Raw genomic sequence first — 20,799 nt, forward strand, 5'->3', positions numbered from 1 at the left:
GTAGTGTTGAGTCACTAAATCTAACCGTAAAGGTACAGCTTAAGATATACATACACCAGGCCTTCTGTGCTCCTAAAAACTCATGTGAAAAACGAGAGTAAACACATGAAGTCAAGCAGGTCTCTTTCAAAACTTGACCTAAAATGGTAACGGCACAAGAGACGAAACCAAGCGCTGTCTTTCTGTGTTTATTTCTTTCTCAATAGCTGCCAATAAAGCCCACTTACCTACAGCAACACTGGTCTGGTTCACTAAATATAAAAAATTACACAATCATTGAAAGTTTTCATGCTGCAACTAAATAAAGACGCAAGTTAAGTTCCAATACTGATATGCTGTTTGTGACAATTCTCCTGATGCAAAGTATTGTTACAAATGAGTACAAAGGGGATTTTCCAGCAGCAGCTGAGGCCGTCTATGCCCCCTCGACCCAGAGTGCTGACAGGACAAAGACCGGGTAGAAACATGCACCATGACAATGCTGCTTAGCAACAATTTGAATCTATCACTTCTTTAATAGTTACCATGTAGAGCCTTTGAACCAAACTCCACACAACAAGTTGCCACCTACACCCTCACTGCCCTAATTTGATTATGTTTGGGGGTTTTCCTTGCCTTTATAAGACAGAAATAGTGGAGACAGACAGGAAATCTGGGAAAGAAAGCAGGGAATGCCATGCAGACAAGGTTCGGCCACTCAGGAATCGAACTTGTGACTGATGGCATTTACACCCACGCAGTATTTTCCTTAATCACTCAGCTCAGGTCACCCCCAAATCATATTTTAATCCCTGGATCTCAACCTGAGGTTTAGATGCACCCCTTCTACATGAGTTCAACACCCCCTTAATTAAAAAAAAATCCCTTGACCTACATTTTAGGACAGATCTGCTGCTATGTGCCCACACACAGCTGTTTACATTGTTTTACTGTAATACTATCTACTATAGTTTCACCTCTAAATATAGGTTAATCCTCTTGGAAAACTCCACAGGAATTTAGGAGCTTTTAATATATTCTGCATCTGTCTGTAAATCTTGCTAATGGCTAACCCTTGTGTTGTCCCAAACTGAAATTAACAAAGGCACCCACAGTCTTATGCACAATGTGGAGAGGAAGCAGAATTGAAAACAGACTATTAGGACAATTAGGAAGCTGAGCGGTATGTTTGTAATACTGCAAATATGTTAACTTGCACGGAATTTGCATGCTTAATCCAAAAAATCTTAATACAATAGGCAAAAGCCTGAAAAAATAATCCATAGACTTTGAGATTATAACGTTCACTTGCATGGGCTGCTTTATACCAGCTATACAAGCTACTGCTCATGTCTACTGTACATGCAAATAGAAGTCAATGCCAGTATTAATAATAATTACATAGTGGCTTTGCTATTTAGACAACACATTTTTGAAGTGAATGATTTAATTGAAAACATTCTAGCCTTCATTACACTGTATTTATCCATGTAAATTAATATTAGCACGAGCCTTTATGCTTGCTCAATACAGCACTAAATACAACAGGGTTCAGGACATTTTAATGATCACAAGCAACCAGTTTACCTATAGGTTTCTAAGTCAAAAAGGTCAAAGTAACACATCAACTCTGAGCGTAGAGTTACAGATAATGTGCAGCTGCGAAGGTTCACAATGACCATATCAGTGTTCAGAGATCAGGATGCAGGCTCGGCTTCATTACTGAATCAAATGACACCCTGCTGGTAACCACCTGGCTGCGACGGCCCTTCCCTCTTGCCCCATCATTGCATATGGACCCCAGCTCCTTTTGTTAACACCAGATGCCCTGAATGAACCCGCAGTCCCCAGAGGATTGCAGCATATATAGCAAGTGGCTGTGGGTAGCCTTATCCTACAAGGTTTTACAGATAAACAGCATCCAAATGGCGTTGGTAGATTTGTGAAGTTTGTGAAATTTTGTTAGTAGATGACAACTTTAAGGCAAGACGATTTATATAAAAAGAAAGGCATAAATTCTCAGTTGTCCATATGAAAAGCAAAGGGGGGCACTTCATGTAGTGATGAAATATTGTTAACCTCCATCAATTACACCTGCATAATTCTTTTAATTTTAATATATGGATTTAAGGGTAAAGGAGCAATCTACTCTACTGTACCTAAGGTTTAAATGTGGCAAAAAAACTAAAGGAGCACCATAGACGTTAGTCTATAGACCATCCTTAAACAGATGATTAATATTGTATATCCACCTTATTTCTACAAATACATACTGAATGCATGTTGCCTCTTCAAATATTGTGATTTAATAGGGGTTAATATTACACTCACTATAATTAGACTAGTGTAGTTTATGATCACAGGTTCATTACTAATATGTGAAGCAAATTAAATGTGACATAGTGTGTGAAAAGGGATAAAGTCCCTCTGGAACAAATATTACAAAGTTCACTACTGTAGCAACTCATGTTGATCCCCTCAGAGCTAAAAACAAACAGGTGCAAATGTAATGTGGAGTCAGCTGTTGACATTAACCTGCCATACTGCACTAACTGCTGTGATGTTCAATCATACATCTGTTTCGATTTTCCAACCAAAGGAATGGAAATTAAGCATCAAATTGGGATCAACATACCTTAAAGGCCTCCAGCTGTTGGTTGATCACATCTGTCTCCATGCCAACCGCCTCCTGGGATGCTTCCTTGTCCACAGCTCTGCCGAGTTTATCCTCCACTTGATGGAGTTTACTGTACAGCTCCTCCAGTTTGGTGAGAGTACTCTGTACCTGGACCTCTCTGCCTTTTGCTCGGTCTAAGAGTTTGCCACACTGCTTACTCAGAGCGTCCAGATCTCTCTTCAGGCCTAACAGGTCAGGTGATGATTCAGACTCCAGCATCTTCTTGCAGCTGTCTCCGGCATTGGCCGTGTTAGCCATCAGCTCTTGCAGCTTAGCCACAAAACTCTGAATGCTATCCTGCTGTTCTTTCAGAGTGGCCAAGTGAAGATCCACAGGAGGCATGCTGTCCAGCTCATCATCCAGCTCTGTGAAACGGGTGAACATCTCTCGGATGCTGTTCTGGAACTGTCCAATACCCTGTAATTTGCCCTCCAATACTTGGCAGGCGTCCTCAAGTTTCTTGTTCAGGTTGCTGTAGTCTTTTTCTACACTGTCTGCCTGCAATAAAAGGTCTGTCACACCTTCAGCATCTGGCACATCTACCACAAGATCCTTGGCCAACGTCTTCATGTGCTCTACTTGGTTCTGCACTCCCTCTAAACTTTTATGTTGGGCTTTCATGTTGGTTAAGTTCTTGTTGCTGTGTCCCTGCACTCCCTGTGACTGGAAGGTATCCACTTGCTTCTTAGCCCCTTCAAGCTGACCCTTTGCCTCTTTGTAGGCATCATTAAATTCCTTAACTGTGTGTGAGATCTTCTCCAGGGACTCCCTTTTGCTCTGCAGACCTTCCAACACATTGTCCACTCTTTTGCCAATGCTAACCTTCTCTTCTTTTACAGTTTCGGTGTCTGTGTTGGCCAGCTCAAGAAGATTATCTGCAGCTGTGTTGAACTGCTCCACCAACCCTCTGTGCTTATCGACATCCTTCTGTAGAGCTTTCACCTGAGAAATGGAGCTCTCCACAGCAACAGGATCAACAGCGAGTTTGACTCGGCTCTCACTAGCTTCACACTCCTGAATCCAAGAGCTCAGCTTCTCTGCTTGCTCCTGATACTTCTGAGATCTCTGCAGAGCGGTTTGGAGTTTGTCGGCCTGCTCTGCAGAGCTCTTCTTCACTTCCTCCCAGTTGGAAGCAAGAGTAGTGAGCTGCCCTTGTAGCGCCAGCTTTTCAGCACCATCAGTGCTGTGCAGAAGCATCTCTCCTTCACCAGTGATTGTATTATAAGCGTCCTCGTGTTCACTGAGAGCCTTCTGGAGTTTACTGTGCTCCTCCAGGGTTTGTTGCAGAACATCCACTTTGGCAGAGATGGGCAAGGGCTTAGACTGATCCTGGAGCTTCTCGACCAGCCATGACTGGAAGTCTTTGGAGGTCTGATGGAACTGCTGAGAGCTGGCAAAGGTTGAGTTCAACTGCTCAATCCGCTTTGCTACAAAAGATAAATAAAGGAATTAACAAATGAAACACTGTAAACTCTATCCTGTTTAAAGTGGAGCCTAAAGATAACTACGACTGTTTTTCACTCATTCTACATTATTGACATCCTATTAGTAGTCTGTGTCATAAACCAACTATACTACGTGTCAGGGATAAAATGAGTTTTAAAAAAGTTAGAAAAAACAAGTTAAACAAAGCTTTGACAAGAGTGTACATATTCCACAAATGCAATTGTGATTCTGACAATATGTCCTGTTGGGACGTTTTAGGAACAGTGACTCAACACAAATAAAATGGTCCCTCCTTTCCAAAAATTACAACACCACATTATTAGGTAAAGTTAGAAAGCCAACCTGCTTTCTCTTCCAGCTGTCTGAAAGGCCTGCTGACACTCTCCAGCTGCCTGGCCAGGTCTGCTTTGAGATAATCCTCAGTCACCATCGCTGTCAGCTCTGCATTGATGGCCTCGGCCTCCTTCAGCTTCTTCCTCTCCTCTCTCAGCTGAGTGGAGATGTTTTGGACATCCTCCAGCTGCTTCTTCACAGCGTCAGGCTGCGTGCTGTGGCCCTGCTGGTTAGTGAGCTGATTCTCCAGCTGAGTGGCGGTGTTACTGAGACTCCTCAATAACTCCTGAAACTGTCCAGTCTTCACCACTGCCTGGTCAATGAGGCTGTCTCGCTGGTCCAGCTGTCCTGTAAGGCCTTGCCACTTCTGAGTGACTGCAGCAACCTGCTCCTTCACCAGCTTCCCACTTGAAGGGTCCTGGTTATCTGATGAGCATAGGATGGCTGAAGCAGCTTCCTCAAGTTGTTCATATTGAGGTTTGCGGCTCTTAAACTCATTCTGGAGGATCTGGAGGAAAGAGGAAGCAAACCAGTCAAGCCAAACATTCCTTAAAATCCAAAGGAAAATTTGAGTATTCCCAACAGCATGCCCCATGCTTACCTGAACTTGTTGCTTCTGCATTTTAAGCATGTTTGGGTCTATCGAGAGTGGTCCAAGGACACTCATCATCAGCTCCTTCTCTGAAAGCCACTGGCCGAGCTGCAGCTCAGTAGTCTGGAAGATGTCCAGATTTTTGTTGGACTGCTCCAGGTGCTGCTTCCTCTCCTCTACAGAACCACTGATTTCTGCCCAAGCAGCATCTGAACAGGAGGGCAGGACAATCACACCAGTCTGCATTAGTCAGCATAACAACACCTTTCTGTCCTCTGCCCTGCTGTTCTCCCAACAAACCTCCCATTGTGCAGGACTTGGCACCATGAATGTGTTAATTTAACTGAAGTAACAGAGCACAGGTACTGATATAGGTCCGGTTAACATGCACATATGTGGTGCTATTAGATGATTAGATAGACCCCAGGATTATAGCGGTTCTAATATTTCAGAGAGACCAGGGCCATAATGAGATACATTTTTTTTGTCAGTGGGATTCGACATACTTCTGACAGTCTCAGTGACATAAATTACCCACGGCCATCTGGAGCCAACACCTTGGTGCATACCTATTTCTTCCAGCATCTGCTTCCATTTTGCTGCCTCAGGGGAGTTTGGATGCGTCTTAATCAAATTGAGAAGCTTCTCTCTGAGCTTCTGGAGCTGCTCCTCCTTTTGCTTCATGCCATCTTCGAATGTCTGAGAGAGTAAAACAAATCACGACTACCAAATGATTCTTCTCACAAAAGTGTCATATGACTCTCATTCACAGAACAACAATGTCAGTGAGGAAAGTGTGCAGTGTTGGAATGTAATTAAATGTAACAGTCCAGTTGGTGAGCAGTAGCACTTCCGTACCTTCTGTTGTTCAAGTTGTGTTTTCACAGAGTCTTTCCCTGTGACTGCGTTATTCCAGGATGCTGCCGTCTTTTTCTTGTCCTTCAGCCATGTCATCATTTCCTCCGTCTCCTTCTGGGCCTCTTTCACCTCGTTTACCAAACTACTCAGCTGTCCTGCTCGACTCTTCAGTGTTTCCCCGAGGTTTGTGTACCCCTCATTGATGAATGACATGTTCTGCTGTATTACCATCAGCTCTGAGGATAATAAAAATAATTCTATTAGGTTACCTTACCAGGAATTTATAGTGAGAATGTCATATTGAGATTATGATAACAGTGAGGTGCTGATAATATATTAGCCTTATGGTACAGTATGTTCAGAATATGAATGAGTAAATTGTTACCAACTCCCTGTGAGTTTGAGGATGTGTGTGCACATAACTGCAAGCTTCACAATGACTTATAATGGAAAACGATAAATTTGATAAAAGAGGCTCTGGGTCTTACACAAAAAAACCTGTTCAGGCAGATTCACTGTGGTGTGTTTTGAGTAAGAAGAATTTGTTCTTTCACAAGTACAAAACAAACACAGTTAATGTTTGACTTTGACTAGAATACCTTAATCCAAATAAATTCAGAGTTTTTCTGTTACAAGAAACCAAAACATAAAACTGAAAAATAAAGCAAAGAATGTAACAAGATGGTTTTGGCATCAAACTTAATTTTAAACCATCACTTCTTTATCCTTGTCGCAATGTGGATTTGCAATGACATGGCACTCTGTTGTTGTAAAGTTTGTCATGACTATCACATGAAAACTTTATTCTTATTGGTGGATTTTCAACAGCAAGACTTGAAGCCTCGCAATGAAATTTGTGCCTATAGACTGTGGTGTTGATCAAGTGTGCACAAACTACATAAATAGGTGATTATGACTAAAGTAAAAGAGGAATCTGACTGGGAACAAGCATCACTGAAAACAAGAAAGGTGTAAGATGATACAAAAATGTTCTTGCTTAAGGCCCATTGAACATAGCTCCAACTGATCTCACCATATATCCTCCTTCTGTGTGTGTTAGATGGTAATTCTATTCTTTAAATGTGTATTAATTTATGAACAATGTTCACAGAAAACAGCTCACTCCCTATGCAGTTTGGTGAAGACACAATAGCTTGATTAGACCTTTAAAAAAGAAAACTCAGTCTGTCTTTTTGTCTTTGTTGCTGTAACTCTAATATCCATAATCTGAACATACTGTTTTAGTGAATTTCCACACAACAGATTCACCACAGCTAAAACAATGCTTTCAGAAACACTAGCAATACAGCACACCACAAATAATGTCTTTACAAAGCAGCATCCACATACACACTTGTTTACCTTTATTGGTTAGGTAGGTATGACTTGCTGGACCACCACCATTAGTAAGAGCTGATGCAGAGACATAAGACAAAAAGCTTTAAGTCAAGAACAGAGAGACCAACTCCATGACCTCTAATGGTTAGTGAACTATACAACACTCTGAAGTGAACCCCAACACCATGCTTCCCATTCCACCGAAGCACTCAAATACATGAGAATCACGTTTACCTGACTTATTAGGGGTCTTTGTCTTGGCAGGGGAGGTGAGATGTGTGATCAGGCTGCACAGTGCTGATCCTTTACTGTTCAGGTCTTGGACAGCAGGGTCTTTGGATGTCCACTCTTCTAATAATCCCTGATGAAACAACAATCAGAGATGCGTGCATGTATAACACAAAACTTGAAGGTGATGTCTTAAAAGCAAATGTGAGAAACAGGAAAATCAAAAAAAGATTTTGCCTCTCCAAAAAGATTTCTCGTTCTACATGCGTTTTTCGGGATGTACTTCTCTGATCTGTTCTGTAACATACTGTGCAGAAAATAGTCTCTCTGCTGGACGACACAGTGTTTCACTCCTGGATCTGTCTCGTATAAACACTTACAATTCATCTGTCATTAGCTGGCAGAGAAAGCAGGCTGGTATCGTGGGGAGTTTAGGGAGGACCAGGCTGTTATCTATGAAAACACACTTACGAGTATCTATTGCTAAACACGTGAACTCTAAACTGTTTAGCGAGATGCAAATTGAAACATCGGCGACTTCTGTTGCAGCATCCTAAGCGCAGTTCCATAAAACATATGTAGGAATAACACTGTCTCTGTAATATACTTTTTATTTATCCCAAGACTCACAGTGACTATCTGCAGGTCTTTTTCCAGGCTTTTGTCACTGCTGCTTGGCTGAACTGCAGGCACTTTGTCATTGGTCTCCTCCAGCCACTGGGTGAGAGCGCTGGCTGCAGATCTGAATTCTCCCAGCTGGTCCTGACAGGATGAAAGCTCTTCTTCCCTGCATTAGACGAAGAAATCAGTCAGACTACGCACCCATTTGTGCATTACCAAACTTATGCAAACCCTAATCCTAAGCAAAATGATATATTATTAACTTTTAAATGTGGAAACACAACTCACTTTTCTTTGACAGTGTCTTTGAAGGTGCTGAAAATATTTGTGAGGTTGTCGATCTTGCCCTGAATCTGGGCTTTGTCTCCATCAGGGCTTATTTCAGACAGCTCCTTGGACAGAGTCTGCAGCTTCTCCAAGTCGCTGGCATGTTCAGCCATTTCAGCTTTAGTGCCCTACGGTGAAGGTAAGACAGTCAGCCATACCGTGCATAATGAAATGATAAAAATACTGGAAAATACAGCTGAGACACCAGCTGTAAACAGTGTCAGTAGGACACTCACTTGCATTAGCTGAGACAGTTCATTGAAAGTTTTCCCTGGCCCGTCTGTTTCATGCAGATCTTGTGAACGCTTCACGACAAACTGCTGGACTTTATCAGCGACGTTCTCAAACTGTTCCACTTTTTCTTTCAGGTGTTCCAGTTGGGAAACTTTTTGCTTGTGTTTGTCACAGGCGTCAGAGAAGCGCTGGGAGAGAGTGTCCATCTTCGACTGTAAAAGTGCAGCAGCAGAGGGATCCGCCGTCTCCACAAACTTCTTTACTTTGGCTTTCATGGCTGAGATGCTGCTCTGGCGACTTGCTATGTCCTGCTCCAATGCCTTTAAAAACAAGAGGAACAACAGCAAAGTTTTAATTGATGATTAAAGTGAAAATGGAGCTGGCAAGACACATACAGCATGTGGTTAATAGGCTGCTAAACTAATGACATACTGCTTCTTTGCTGAGGATATCTCCAATAGAGGCAGAGTCCAGGGGTATTTGCTCTTTCTCTTTTACACTGGCCTCCACTCCTTCCATCCATCCCATCATCTCATCCAGACCATCCTGGACACTCATAGATCGAGTCAGCGTGATCTGCAGTTTCTCATTTCTATCACTGACAGACTTGGAAAGGTTGTCGTAGCGCTCCGCTATGTCATCTGCAACACATGAAAACAATTCAGGATCTGTTTCGAACACAATCATTTCTCACTGCTTGGAAAAGGTAAACATGTCAAAGCAAAGCAGAGTTTACTTTGCATGTGTGAGTGTATCAAAACTGTAATGCTGTAGAGTTTTGTTGGACAAGTAACAGGTTGCTTGGACGATATTCTGCAAGACTATGGTAGTTGTTAATATCAAGTTGCACTTTAAAATACTTGATTCCTAAACCTTTCCAAACAATTTCACTAATATTTCATTGTCTGGCATCTTTCAACTTGCTTATTTAGAAGCCCTTACATCCTAATCCCAGTGTTATTGCATGAGTCATAATACTAAAGTGACTCCAGTCCCGAGATATTATGTAAACAGAACATGATGTGCATCTGACTTTGATCTTTCCTCACCTACTGTCTCCTGGATCTCATCTGGGTTGCTCAGCAAGTCTCCCTCAGACGATATCAAAGACTCAGCTGTCTTACGTAATGTGTCAATAGCAGCCTGATGTCCCATCATCTGACCCTGTAAAACCTGCAGATTAGAAAATAAGAAGTCAGAAAAAGTAAAACCTTATCCTCACATGCACATGCTCTCTTTCTAATATCACCAGTGAAAAGGATTTTCAGAAAAAAATTGACTGATGATGTACAAGAATGTCTGGGTTAAATTTGGGGCCATGCTATAGTTAAATGCATTTGTTGGCCTTGACTGTTACACTTATAGAAAAGCTTTCTTCAGTGATTTGTAATTTCTTTTTTTCATTGGTTGGCTCACAGGCGCCTCTTATCTGCACATATCTATGCAGTAAGTCACTAACTCCCTACAGAGAAATGGTTTGACAGAGACAGCTCTGTCTGCCGAGGTTCTTATCCTCTTGTAGGAGTATGTAAGCTGCAAATAACCAGAGTTCAACAATTCACATGTGGGCTTGAATTTTGAACGCAAGGCTAAAAATAGCATTGTTGTGCTTAAGTCAGTGGAAAGACTGTATATGGTCAGGCAGGTCCATTGTGCCATGACCTTCTAGCCCAGTCAGTGCTCCAACTTCCACACATGTTACCTCTTAATAAAGCCATTCTTTATGGATTTGCTTGGATCATTCATGACCTAACATCTATTAAAGTTGAAGCAGAGCAGAACATTATAATAAAGACAACTTCAGTGTCTCACAAGGATAAATCAAACACCAGCTTTTCTTTGAAGTTGAACTGTGAAAACCAATTTACACTGAAAGTTACTGCACTGCATTTAAACCCCTGTTTGGCTTCAAGAATTAGAGAGCCCTCATAGAAACATACAAATGCATACCAAGATTAAAAATCAAAAGAAAAAATGATTAATATGAGTTTATAACTAGAAAAATGACTGGACTTGTTTCCAAGACTAGACCTAATCTTTTCACCCCTGGCTTTTGTTTCTTGCCTTAGTATCCTCCAGCTGTTTCTGTAGCGTTTGAGGATCAGCTGCTATGGCCTCCGACTGCTGCTTTCTCGCCTCGTCCTCTGAGCTGTTGAGCCACTTCAAAAGACCAGTGCTTGAGTCATCATACTTTTTGTATTTGTCAACCACATCTTTGAGGTTGCTGCCAAGCTGATTGCACTGAAACAAAAGCAAAGGAAAGGAATTAAGCACACAGGCTCAATACATAAAGATAACACACACCGTTGGATGCAAAACTTTCCCTTTGCTTAGTGCTTACAGAGAAGTGTTTTGGACTTTTTAATGAAGACAAATGCTACCACCCAGTGGCAAGAATAAGCCATTGCAACTGATTTCTATCTAATCAGCTCAATACCTGTGAATGTAGTGCTTTGTATCGGCTGGCAGCTGAATCTAGTTTATCCTTGACAGCAGAACAGGTCCCTGAAGTATCCACATGCAGCGGAGTGTTCTTAGCTGCAGGTTCAGCCAATCCACAGGCTTTAGCCACATCCAGCACTTTCTGTCCTGAAATAGTGATAAAGCGAAGGTCGCCTTTGTGGGAGATCACATCTTCTGAGAAGCTTTTCTGACGCTGAAGTTTGTCACTGAGGATATTGAGGGAGCCTGCAGGGGCTCCCAGCTCCTCCATCTCTCCTTCAGCCTGGTTTAACCAGCCTTCAAACTCCTCACAGTCATCCTGGAACTTCTTTAGCTCCTCCTGGACGCACTGCACCTGCTTCATCTGCTGCTCTGCTTGAGTCAGTGAGGTCTCGTAGCGCTCCTTCAGTTCTTGGATGTTCTTCTGCAGTGCCTCCTTCTCCTTTGGTGACAACATGTTTGCTTGTTTGTCAAGCAGAGCCTGAGCTGACTGGGTGGCCATGATCAGATCCTGCTGCTGGGACAGGATCTCCTGATGATGGGTCTGTGGGAATAAGAATAGCAGAACTTATTACTGCTGTTATTATTTAAACCTTAAAACCTATTTCTTGCTCTTTTTAGTGTCTTACTGTTTGTCTTTCCTGGCTTTAACTACAGGTCTACAGAAACAAATTCCATTCTAAAAGCTTTCAAGATTCTATTTTCTTTCCATTTTCTTAAATCTCAATTTTTAAGTTTGCTTGATACTAATGAATTATAGTGGTACTGAATTGCTGACATACTGTAAACGTGTCTCTATATTTCACATTGTAAATCATCTGTTCATCCTTAGCTTTGTAGGGCAATGGCTTTTTATAGTTTCTGACCTTTATTGTTCAGCAGATTTATAAATTGTTTATGGATAGTAATTAAGTGAACAAACAGTTTTTGCATTCTACATCTGAATTTATCACACATAGCACTACTTTATTTGCATCCTGAGCAATGCAGTAAACATTTAGCTAGTTCAAATATATCAAATAATAAATAGATGTCAAAAATCAATACAGTTTTCATGATTATTATGAAACTCAAGTCTATTTTTTAAACTCCTATTATGGAATATGATGATTTATTTTTGCTTTGAACATTTCTGCATTTCATTGCTGCTTGTGTCTTTCAACTTTGCATTTGTTCATTATGATCTGCCTAAAGTAATGCCTTGTAATTAATATTAAAATATAAACTAATGAGAAATAAAGTCAGTACCATGTATGAACAGCTATGAACTGTGAACTTAAGGGGATTCTCTCCAGACAAACGCTCAGTTTACAAGCAAACCAACTATACCTTGACCCTATCATACTGCTTATCGAGGTCCAGGGATGGGTCGTTCTTGCCCTCGGTCTCCCTGCCAACATCGTTTTCAGTGGTCTGGAAAGCGTTTCCATTTGCATCATCCTCCTCTCCTATCAATCCCTTGGCTGAGGTTTCCTCTGGCAAGTTTCCATTCTCTTTACTTAAATGGTCAGTTTGATCCAGACTGCTGTTGTTTTCATTCCCTATGTTGGAAATCCAGTCCAGAAGACCTTCGATTTTGTTCTTACTTTCTTCAAGCCTTTCAACAGCTGCTGCCTGCACAGACAGACCACACATTAACAATGCTGATTTCACTGTAACATACAACTGAAGTATCCAAGCATCACATAATTTTTACAGACAACACATATGGAAATGATCTGAACCTTTTCGCTCTCCTGTTTTATGGCTGTTGTAACAACCTTCTCCAAATCTTTTCTGGACTCCTCTGCCCGCTGGTTGATGAGCTTGGCTTTGCTTTTAGCCTCTTCCAACTTGCTTTCAATAATGGCGATCTGATCAGGCATCAGTTTGCTTCGGTTTTCCTCCAGAAACTTTTTAGTACTGGTGATCACCTCATTTAAGGCACTGGCATTTGTGAGTACGTCTTTTTGCAGAGCCTTGAGATCAGACAGGCAGCAAAGTATTTTCTTAATTGATGTTCACCTTTTGTAACACATTCCTTTTTTGTGAGCATATGAAAATGTATCAAACCTGATGCTCCTGCTGGTACTGTTGCAGGTCTGTGACGCTCTCGGCGTTGTCAGCCTGCTGCTGATGACCGATCAGTTGGTTCTCCGTCAGGGTGAGGTTATCACACACTTCCTCCAACTTCTCTGTAAACTCCTTGTGTCTATCCAGTACAGACTGAATGAAAAAAACAGTAAAAAAAAAAATACAAGTTAGAATCACACTTGACGAGAATAAACCTGTCAAGAGGTTATTTCTATTGCCTCAACAGCTCAGACAACATTTGGAAACAAAGCAAGGGAAGAGAAACTTTTCAAGCACATAGAGGTAACATGCAAAATCCGCCTTAGAACACATTTTCCTTCATTAAACCCTAGTATGCTGTAAACATGCTGTTTTGCATTCGCCACTTTGGTCTCATGATGGTGACACGTATAAGAGGGCATTATATTGTGTGTGTTAGTGAGTTTGTTGTGTGTGTAAATGTTCCAACAAAGAGGGTGCATTTTGTCCACTGTTATTTGCTCACTGGAGTCTTCAGGCCTGTAGAGTACAAGCAGCACAAAGGTTAGTCTGCAGCAGTGATCACACACTGGAGCATGCAGTGCTGTTATTGCTCAAAACAAGTAGGCATTTACAGTGAAATTTCTAAATCTCAACCCCAGGAATGTAAACTTGTAAGCCTAATTACAATAACCTATTTAAAACAAGCAAAACCTCTTGAAAAAACACCTAATTTAAATCCACATATAAATAAAGAATTCCGACATTTGTATACAATGCCCTGTATACCTAAATTTTTTATCGAGAAAATAGTTGTTTTTAGGTGCTCAGTTCACGTGTGTGATACTAATATAATTTATTACAAACTATAAAAAAAATTGTGTCCCTGTGTACTTGTGTTGATAAAATAGGTTACAATTCTTTTCCATTAAGTTTTCAAACTAAATAACACAAGATTAAAATACTGTAGAATATGGATTAACTTGTTTTTAAGTTTTCACACCTACCAGTACCATAGCTTATACAGCCAATACTGTGCTACTACTACATATACCGGTTTCAATTAACAAACTAAACACATCTACACAGTTGTTTCTCAAGGAAACATCTGTGACATATTGGCAGCATATACACAGGCAGACCTTCTCCAGGTTTTCCCTCTCTCTGGTGTCCAGCAGGACATCTAATGCACTCCTCTGAGTAACAAGCCTCTCTGCCTGGTCCCTGAAAGCTCGCTGAGTGGTGCTGAGGAACTTGAGGAGGTGGCTGCTCTGAGAAGGACTCAGAAATTGAGTGTGTTCAGAAATAAAGCACTGGATGTCAAATGTGACGTCCTCTAACTTAAGCCTGGCCTCCTTCAGCAGATTGTTCTCCACGTCCTGCAACAAGAAAAGATGGGAAGATTCTGAGTATGTGTATCCACTTAGTTACTGTGCCATGTTTTCAATTGGACTTTTAAAAATACCTTATTCTGCTGACTCAAATGTCTCAGTGTGTCCACATCACATGTGTTCAAGTCCACATCACACATCTCAGAGGTATTTTGAATGACGCCTGAGAGCTCATTAAGATCGCTCAGATGTTTCTGGTATGTCGACTCCAAATGTATCTAAAATGACATTAAAAGTCAATCAGTGGCTGCTGCTGCTGTTGTTGCACAAGTATAATTTTATTATGATTTTAACACTGACCTTTGCCATTTCCATCGCTTGAATCACTGAGTTGCTCCTTTCTGTACACATCTGGGAAACAGCAGCAAAATTTGACTCCAACTCCAGATATGTTGAGGCCAAATCTTGGTGGATTTGTAGAGGAATGTTCTCATCAGCAGAGTTTAAGAGCTGTTTGGCTTTATTCATATCCTCTGACAGAACACCAGCCAGTCTAGAGAGCTGAGACTCCAGAGACTGGAAAAAAAAAAGCAACAAAAAAATCTGGTCAGGAACTAATGAACATATGAACATGAAATAAAATAGAGAACATGTGATACAGTTTGATAGTAAATTAGACCATAAATGACAAATAAGTTTGAGTTTTTAATGTCTAACCTGACATTCCTCTATTTGGAGCTGTAGTTCTTCCATGTTGTTGCCCATGGGTACCTGGATTACAAGGTCTTTTCTGACATCTTCTAAAACATCAGCATGATCCTGCAGCCTCCCAATACACTCCAAATAATCCTGAATGGAGAACAGCTGTGGGAAAAGAAAACACCAAGAAGTGGAGCGGATGTTACTTACGTCACTAAAACTAAGGGATGCCTCAAGCTTTACGCAGAAAAAAACAACTTTACCTTCTTTTTGACTTTCTCCACTTTGCAGACATCTGAGCCGACAGACACCTGAGCAGATGGTCGGCGAGTTTGACCCGGCTCATCTTCTGCTGAATCCTCATCCTCTCCCTCTGAGCTTTCCTCCTTGATGCTCTCCAGTGTATGTCGTCTGTCCTCCAGGGAGTTGACCCCTAGAGCGCTGCTCAGAGTGTCCATCATTTCCTGAAGCACTGAGAGGTCTTGGCTTGAGGAAACAGTCTTAAAAACTTGCAGCAGCTGCATCTGGATATTTGGAGCATCAAACTGTTCCGACTTGTCACTTTCTTTTTCTTCTTGATACATCAGCTCTGAGATTCCTGTGTCTTTATTGTTCAAACTGAGGGTGTTTTGGTTCAGTAAATCCATGAGAGAACCTGGGTGACTGCTCTTTGTGAGTCCAGTAGGTGGGCCACTCTCCTGAAAACCGCCTTCATCTAAAGACTGCAGATTATTCTGAGCTAATGCAGAAGTGCTTTCAGTGTCTTGAGTTTGTGTCTTTTGCCAATCACTGACAATGGTACTCTTTGTAATTATTTCCCCTTGGACATCCTCGTGAGTTTTTACAGGATCAGAAAACACAGATGGAGCTGAAGGGGAAGCTGATGTCATGCAGCTGTCTGACAGGAAATCAGTAACTGCAAGGGGATGCTCTGAAACACATACATCTAATCTTTCTGTCGCTGTCTGAGTATCAGAGCTTAACCCTTCTCCCATTCTAGCTTCAGACTGTGTCAGATTATTGTCTGATAATGCAGAAGCTGGACTTAAACAGGAGACAAGACCACCAACATGTGCATTTTCTTTCTCCTTGCTTAATACGGAGATCTGCTCAGGATCACTGATCTGAATACGTTGCCTCTCTGGGGAAAACCTCCCTGTGCATAACTCAACATCATCTGCACCAGTGTGCTCTGATTCTAAAAAATCATTACTGGTCACGACTGAATCTTCAGTAGAACAGCTGCTGTGATTGACAGTGGATGTTGTATTGGAAACAACAGGTGACTGAGAGGAAGAGTTCAGTAGTTGTGAAGGTATTTCATAAACAAGTACACTCTGGATCTGACTATTTTGAAAGCTGCTGGGTTCAGATTCAACACTAAAATCACTTTCTGAATGAAGCGCTGTTTGCTGAGGTAATACGATTCTGTCGCCGTCTTCTGCACCGTTTTTCTCATAGTGACTGTTACCACTGGGAGCAGAGATGATTGCACTTTCAACCAAACCACTGGGTGATGAGTAATCAGTACTCAGAGCTGCCTCAGTGTCCAGAGGAGACTGAGAAGCATTCTCATTTTCCATTCTAGTCTCCACAGACAGCACATTACAGTATGAAAAGGCCACATCTAATTCACTCTCATTCTGTGCTTGATTTCCCACCTGGGCATCATATCCAGCACTGCAAAAATCATTACTGACAGGCTGGCTGTCAGATTTATCAGAGGGATAAGTAGAAGTGGCAGATTGAATCTGGCTCTCGGGATCAGTATCAATGCTGGTGGTTCTGTCACTCAGACTAGACGGACGTGACTGGATAACCGAAGCAGCGTTTTCTATCACAACGCTGGATCCATCAGCTCCACCTGTCGGCTGGTTATTGATTAGACCCCGTGACTCGCTGTCTTCAGCCAGTAAAGGCAATTTGTCTGAGTCATGAATGCGCTCTGCAGTAACCTGACTCTGCAACGAGGGTGAGATCATCGGAGGCTCGTGACCACTGTCTGAGAGAAGGGAGTGGTGAGCATAGTTACTCATCGTTTCTGCATTGGCGCTCATCTCACTGTCTACGTCTATACTTCTATTTTCATCCTCAATCTCTGCATTGTTGGCCTCCTCATTGGGTAAATCTAGCACCATGACAACCACCTTCCTCTCCTGCATGTCTTCATTCATATTAATTAAACCCAGATTATGAGCATCAGAGATGGAGTGAAAGTAGTCTTCTTCTGAGTAAATGCTGGAGTTGGTATCTAAGTCAACTTGCTCATCTTTATCTAATCCAAACTGCAATGATTCAGTGATACTAATGTAGCAATCAGAGCTCAAAAAGCTCTCTTGCTCTGTTTGATATATGTTTGACACTGTCTCTTTTAGAACAAACAAAGTGCTTTCCTCATCTCCCACAACTGCTATTTCTTCATCTGATTGTTGGTTGTGCAGCTCTAGTACTGTCTCCACATCTAGCAATCCTTCATTAAGAGCATCGTCCAGCTCATAGGGGACATCTAAAATACCCCCTTCCTCCATATGGGCTTTTAGAAGTTTAATGCCTGCTTCATTTTCACCCTCCACCCAGCTATCAGAGCGTAAAAGCTCTGCTTGTTCAACATCGACATTTCCTGAGTCACTAAATAGTGACTCAGAGTTGTTGTGTAGTACTATCTGATGGCAAGATCTCACTGTAGACTCAGGGTCAAGCATGCTGGATAGTGAGCCAATGTTGCTGCTGTTCACAGAACATAATGTAGGAGGGACTGACATCTCTAGAGAGGCTGGAACATCATGACCTCCACTAACAGCAAGTCCATCATCGGTTTGTAAACTATCTCCACAAATTCCTCCTTCAGATTCATTGGGTTTTGTCCAGCTTGTGCTGTTTTGAAAAATGTTTTCCTCCATTTCAACTGGCTCTGTAGTATCAATGTCAATACCATTACCTAGAGCCTTGTCATTTACATGTGATAATTCATTAAAGCTAATTTTTCCATTGTCAGAGGAAACCAAATTTTGAGGCTCAAATGTGTGTGGTGTGTTTTCATCAAAGCTAATTCTTCCCCTCTCAGAGGAAGCAAAATTTTGAGGCTTAAATGTGTGCTGTGTGTTCTCATCAAAGGTAATTCTCCCACTGACCGTGGAAACAAAATCATGAGGATCATGTTGTGTGTTTTTCATTAACTCCTCTGTTTCCTCATCTATGTGCAGTGATATCTCTAAATCTTCCTTTTCTGGAAGATTATTTAAAGTCAGACAGGTCAAATTTTGGTCAGTGTTTTGAGAAATAATCTGGCATTCAAGAAAAACTTCAGCCATTTTAGTTAACTGACTATCGAGTATCAAGACCCTCTGAGCTGACTGTGGATCAATGTAACTGTTCATCATCAGGTATGAGATAAATAACTGCTTTGCCTCTTCAGGAGAGGGGATGTTCACCTCTGAAGCATCTGCAGCATGATTCCACCCATCAACCGTGAGTTTTTTATATATAAGCCAGGATGAGAACTTCTCATTTAAGTGATCAACATCTGGAAACACATCAGGAATCTCTATAGATCTCAGAACCTCTGCTGTGTAACTGTCAATCAAACCATTTTCAACAGCAGAGTTTATATCTATCACCTCTGAATTCTGTGGAATGTAAAAGGCTGCTATTTTACTCCGATTACTGAACAGTCTGCTGGTAAACTCATTGGAGGTGCTTTGTTGATCATACTGGAATGAGGTGGACACAGTTTGGGTTTCTCCAGAGTGAGGCAACACAAGTCCCATAAACTGCTGTTGATTTCCCAGCACAATGAGGGTGCTGCTGGAGCTCATCAAATCACACTGGATGGCTGCATCCACCATCAGCCCATCATTATTTGAGAGGTTCCCAACACCCTCTGACACATTTTGACCTTCTGTGGGGCCCCCTACATCCACCCCAGCACCTAACAGCTTTGGCATTATCTCCTGATCACCTAAGTCATCATAAGCAGACCTCAGAGTGTTAATATTCCTCTCTGGTGGGAGTAATTTATTTCTGCTGAGACAGTTTGATATCAGTGTATTAACCTCACTAGGTTCAACCTCTTCAGGATTCATTATATTCTGAGAGGACTTTTGCCTCTCAAGAAGCTTTACATAGACAGAAGCAGGAATTAAACCACTCTGAAAGGCCTCCTCTAGGTTCAGTGCGTCCCCTGTGTAGCCCACCTTCACTCCATCACCTACTTGATCGACCTCTATTATCTTGAGGATCAGATCTTCCCCACACATGGAACCTTCCCTTGCAGCTACTATGTCAGACAGCGACACAGAGGAGACCTGGGAGCTTTGTATGCATTTGTGTGCCTCATTCAACTTTGGCAAGTGCTTTAGTGTGCTTTTATACATGGGATCTTGCTTGAGAGCATCATCATCCCAGTCCAGAGGGACATGGGGCTCAGACTGAGAGAGGCTGGAGGACATGTGGCCTTCTGGGAGAGTGAACCAAGGCAACTGATCAGCTAGGCCACTCATGGCTCCAGCCACAGGCCAGTCAGTGGTTTTAAAGTCCTGCAGAAAATGAAAGCATAACAAGTTACTAAACGGCCTTTTGATTTCAAAAATTGTATTCTCTATGTCAAATTTGCAATTACAATATTCAAAAGCAAGACAAAATCTATACTCACCACCACACAAACATGGGCATGTTATAACATCATGTGCACAAGAGCAAAACTGCAACAGGTTTGCAACAGGAGAGTGACAGACAACACATGAATACAAGCTAACATGCAGCTGGGGACACAGCATCCAGCCTCTTGCAAAAAGAGTGTAGTTAGTCACATTGAATACTGTAAGGTTGCACATCATATCTGTTATCCTAGTGAACTCTAAAAGAGCTCAAGCACATTGATAAAGTGGAATATCAGACCAAAGCTGGGTGCAGTTAAGCATGTTTACAGCATACTCAGGTTCTTTGGGCTTCAATCTCATTTTCTGCTCCTAATAATTCAGTATAAGAAAACGACATGAGAGAAGCAAGAGAAAACTGCTCACACTGTATCAGGGAAAAGAGGGCAATGGTTAGGCATGCAACTGAACATCAGGTGGTGCTGTTTTCTGACACATCATAAGACACAAGTGCATTTCAGTCAGTAAAAACACAGCTTTGTATCCAACCTCTTCTGCAGAGGTTGTCTGGTCTGAACACTGCTGGGAGATTTCGCTGTAGGCTTGACTGAGCTCCTTGAGCTGCTCCTGGGCTTTTTCTCGTTCTTCTTCAGTCATTCTGTAAAACAAAAATAATGCAAATAATGCAGCTCAGAGTTTTAACAGAGGAGAAAGCCTTTCATATGCTGGACCCAGTGGTGTGACTTACTTATCACTGTGTTTGTTCAGCATCATTTGTGTGGCCCTCAGTGCTTCTGCAATTTGTTCTTTTTTCGTGACCATTTCCTCGACTGACACCTAGAACACCAATAAATGACATATTAATGCTTCACATTTAGCACAATGGCTCTGCTTTTGTGTGATTGCTCTTTGAGTAGCCGTACAATATTTCCGTCACCAGCATGATCACAGGGATACAAAGGTCACAAATACACATGCACACAAGCGCAATATTTTAAAAGCTGTCGTGATTTATTTATGTAACATATGACAATCAGTAAATGAAGTGAATGACTGGAAAAAATAAGC

The 20,799-nt window shown here is 41.7% G+C and overlaps 1 protein-coding gene across 28 annotated transcripts in view; it reads right to left on the minus strand.

The window, feature by feature from the left end:
• Positions 1-20,799, minus strand: part of dst (dystonin) — a 110,445-nt gene that overhangs the window by 29,421 nt on the left and 60,225 nt on the right. For 26 of the 28 annotated variants that reach the window (XM_035944038.2, XM_035944032.2, XM_035944029.2 and 23 more), the window contains 24 exons: positions 20,480-20,568; positions 20,281-20,389; positions 15,400-19,671; positions 15,155-15,301; positions 14,798-15,013; positions 14,572-14,715; positions 14,249-14,485; positions 13,128-13,280; positions 12,800-13,033; positions 12,405-12,689; positions 11,071-11,619; positions 10,698-10,874; positions 9,683-9,806; positions 9,066-9,274; positions 8,636-8,953; positions 8,361-8,527; positions 8,082-8,238; positions 7,458-7,584; positions 7,248-7,298; positions 5,886-6,121; positions 5,597-5,726; positions 5,037-5,236; positions 4,445-4,943; positions 2,615-4,083 (listed from right to left, as the gene is read on the minus strand). In XM_035944038.2, coding sequence (XP_035799931.2) covers positions 2,615-4,083; positions 4,445-4,943; positions 5,037-5,236; positions 5,597-5,726; positions 5,886-6,121; positions 7,248-7,298; positions 7,458-7,584; positions 8,082-8,238; positions 8,361-8,527; positions 8,636-8,953; positions 9,066-9,274; positions 9,683-9,806; positions 10,698-10,874; positions 11,071-11,619; positions 12,405-12,689; positions 12,800-13,033; positions 13,128-13,280; positions 14,249-14,485; positions 14,572-14,715; positions 14,798-15,013; positions 15,155-15,301; positions 15,400-19,671; positions 20,281-20,389; positions 20,480-20,568 — 10,299 coding nt within the window. The remainder of the gene's footprint in view (positions 1-2,614; positions 4,084-4,444; positions 4,944-5,036; positions 5,237-5,596; positions 5,727-5,885; positions 6,122-7,247; positions 7,299-7,457; positions 7,585-8,081; positions 8,239-8,360; positions 8,528-8,635; positions 8,954-9,065; positions 9,275-9,682; positions 9,807-10,697; positions 10,875-11,070; positions 11,620-12,404; positions 12,690-12,799; positions 13,034-13,127; positions 13,281-14,248; positions 14,486-14,571; positions 14,716-14,797; positions 15,014-15,154; positions 15,302-15,399; positions 19,672-20,280; positions 20,390-20,479; positions 20,569-20,799) is intronic. The other 2 variants (XM_035944026.2, XM_035944049.2) reach the window with 2 other exon arrangements.

This window comes from Amphiprion ocellaris, chromosome 16 (genome assembly GCF_022539595.1).
Source record: "Amphiprion ocellaris isolate individual 3 ecotype Okinawa chromosome 16, ASM2253959v1, whole genome shotgun sequence".
NCBI lineage: Eukaryota > Metazoa > Chordata > Actinopteri > Pomacentridae > Amphiprion > Amphiprion ocellaris.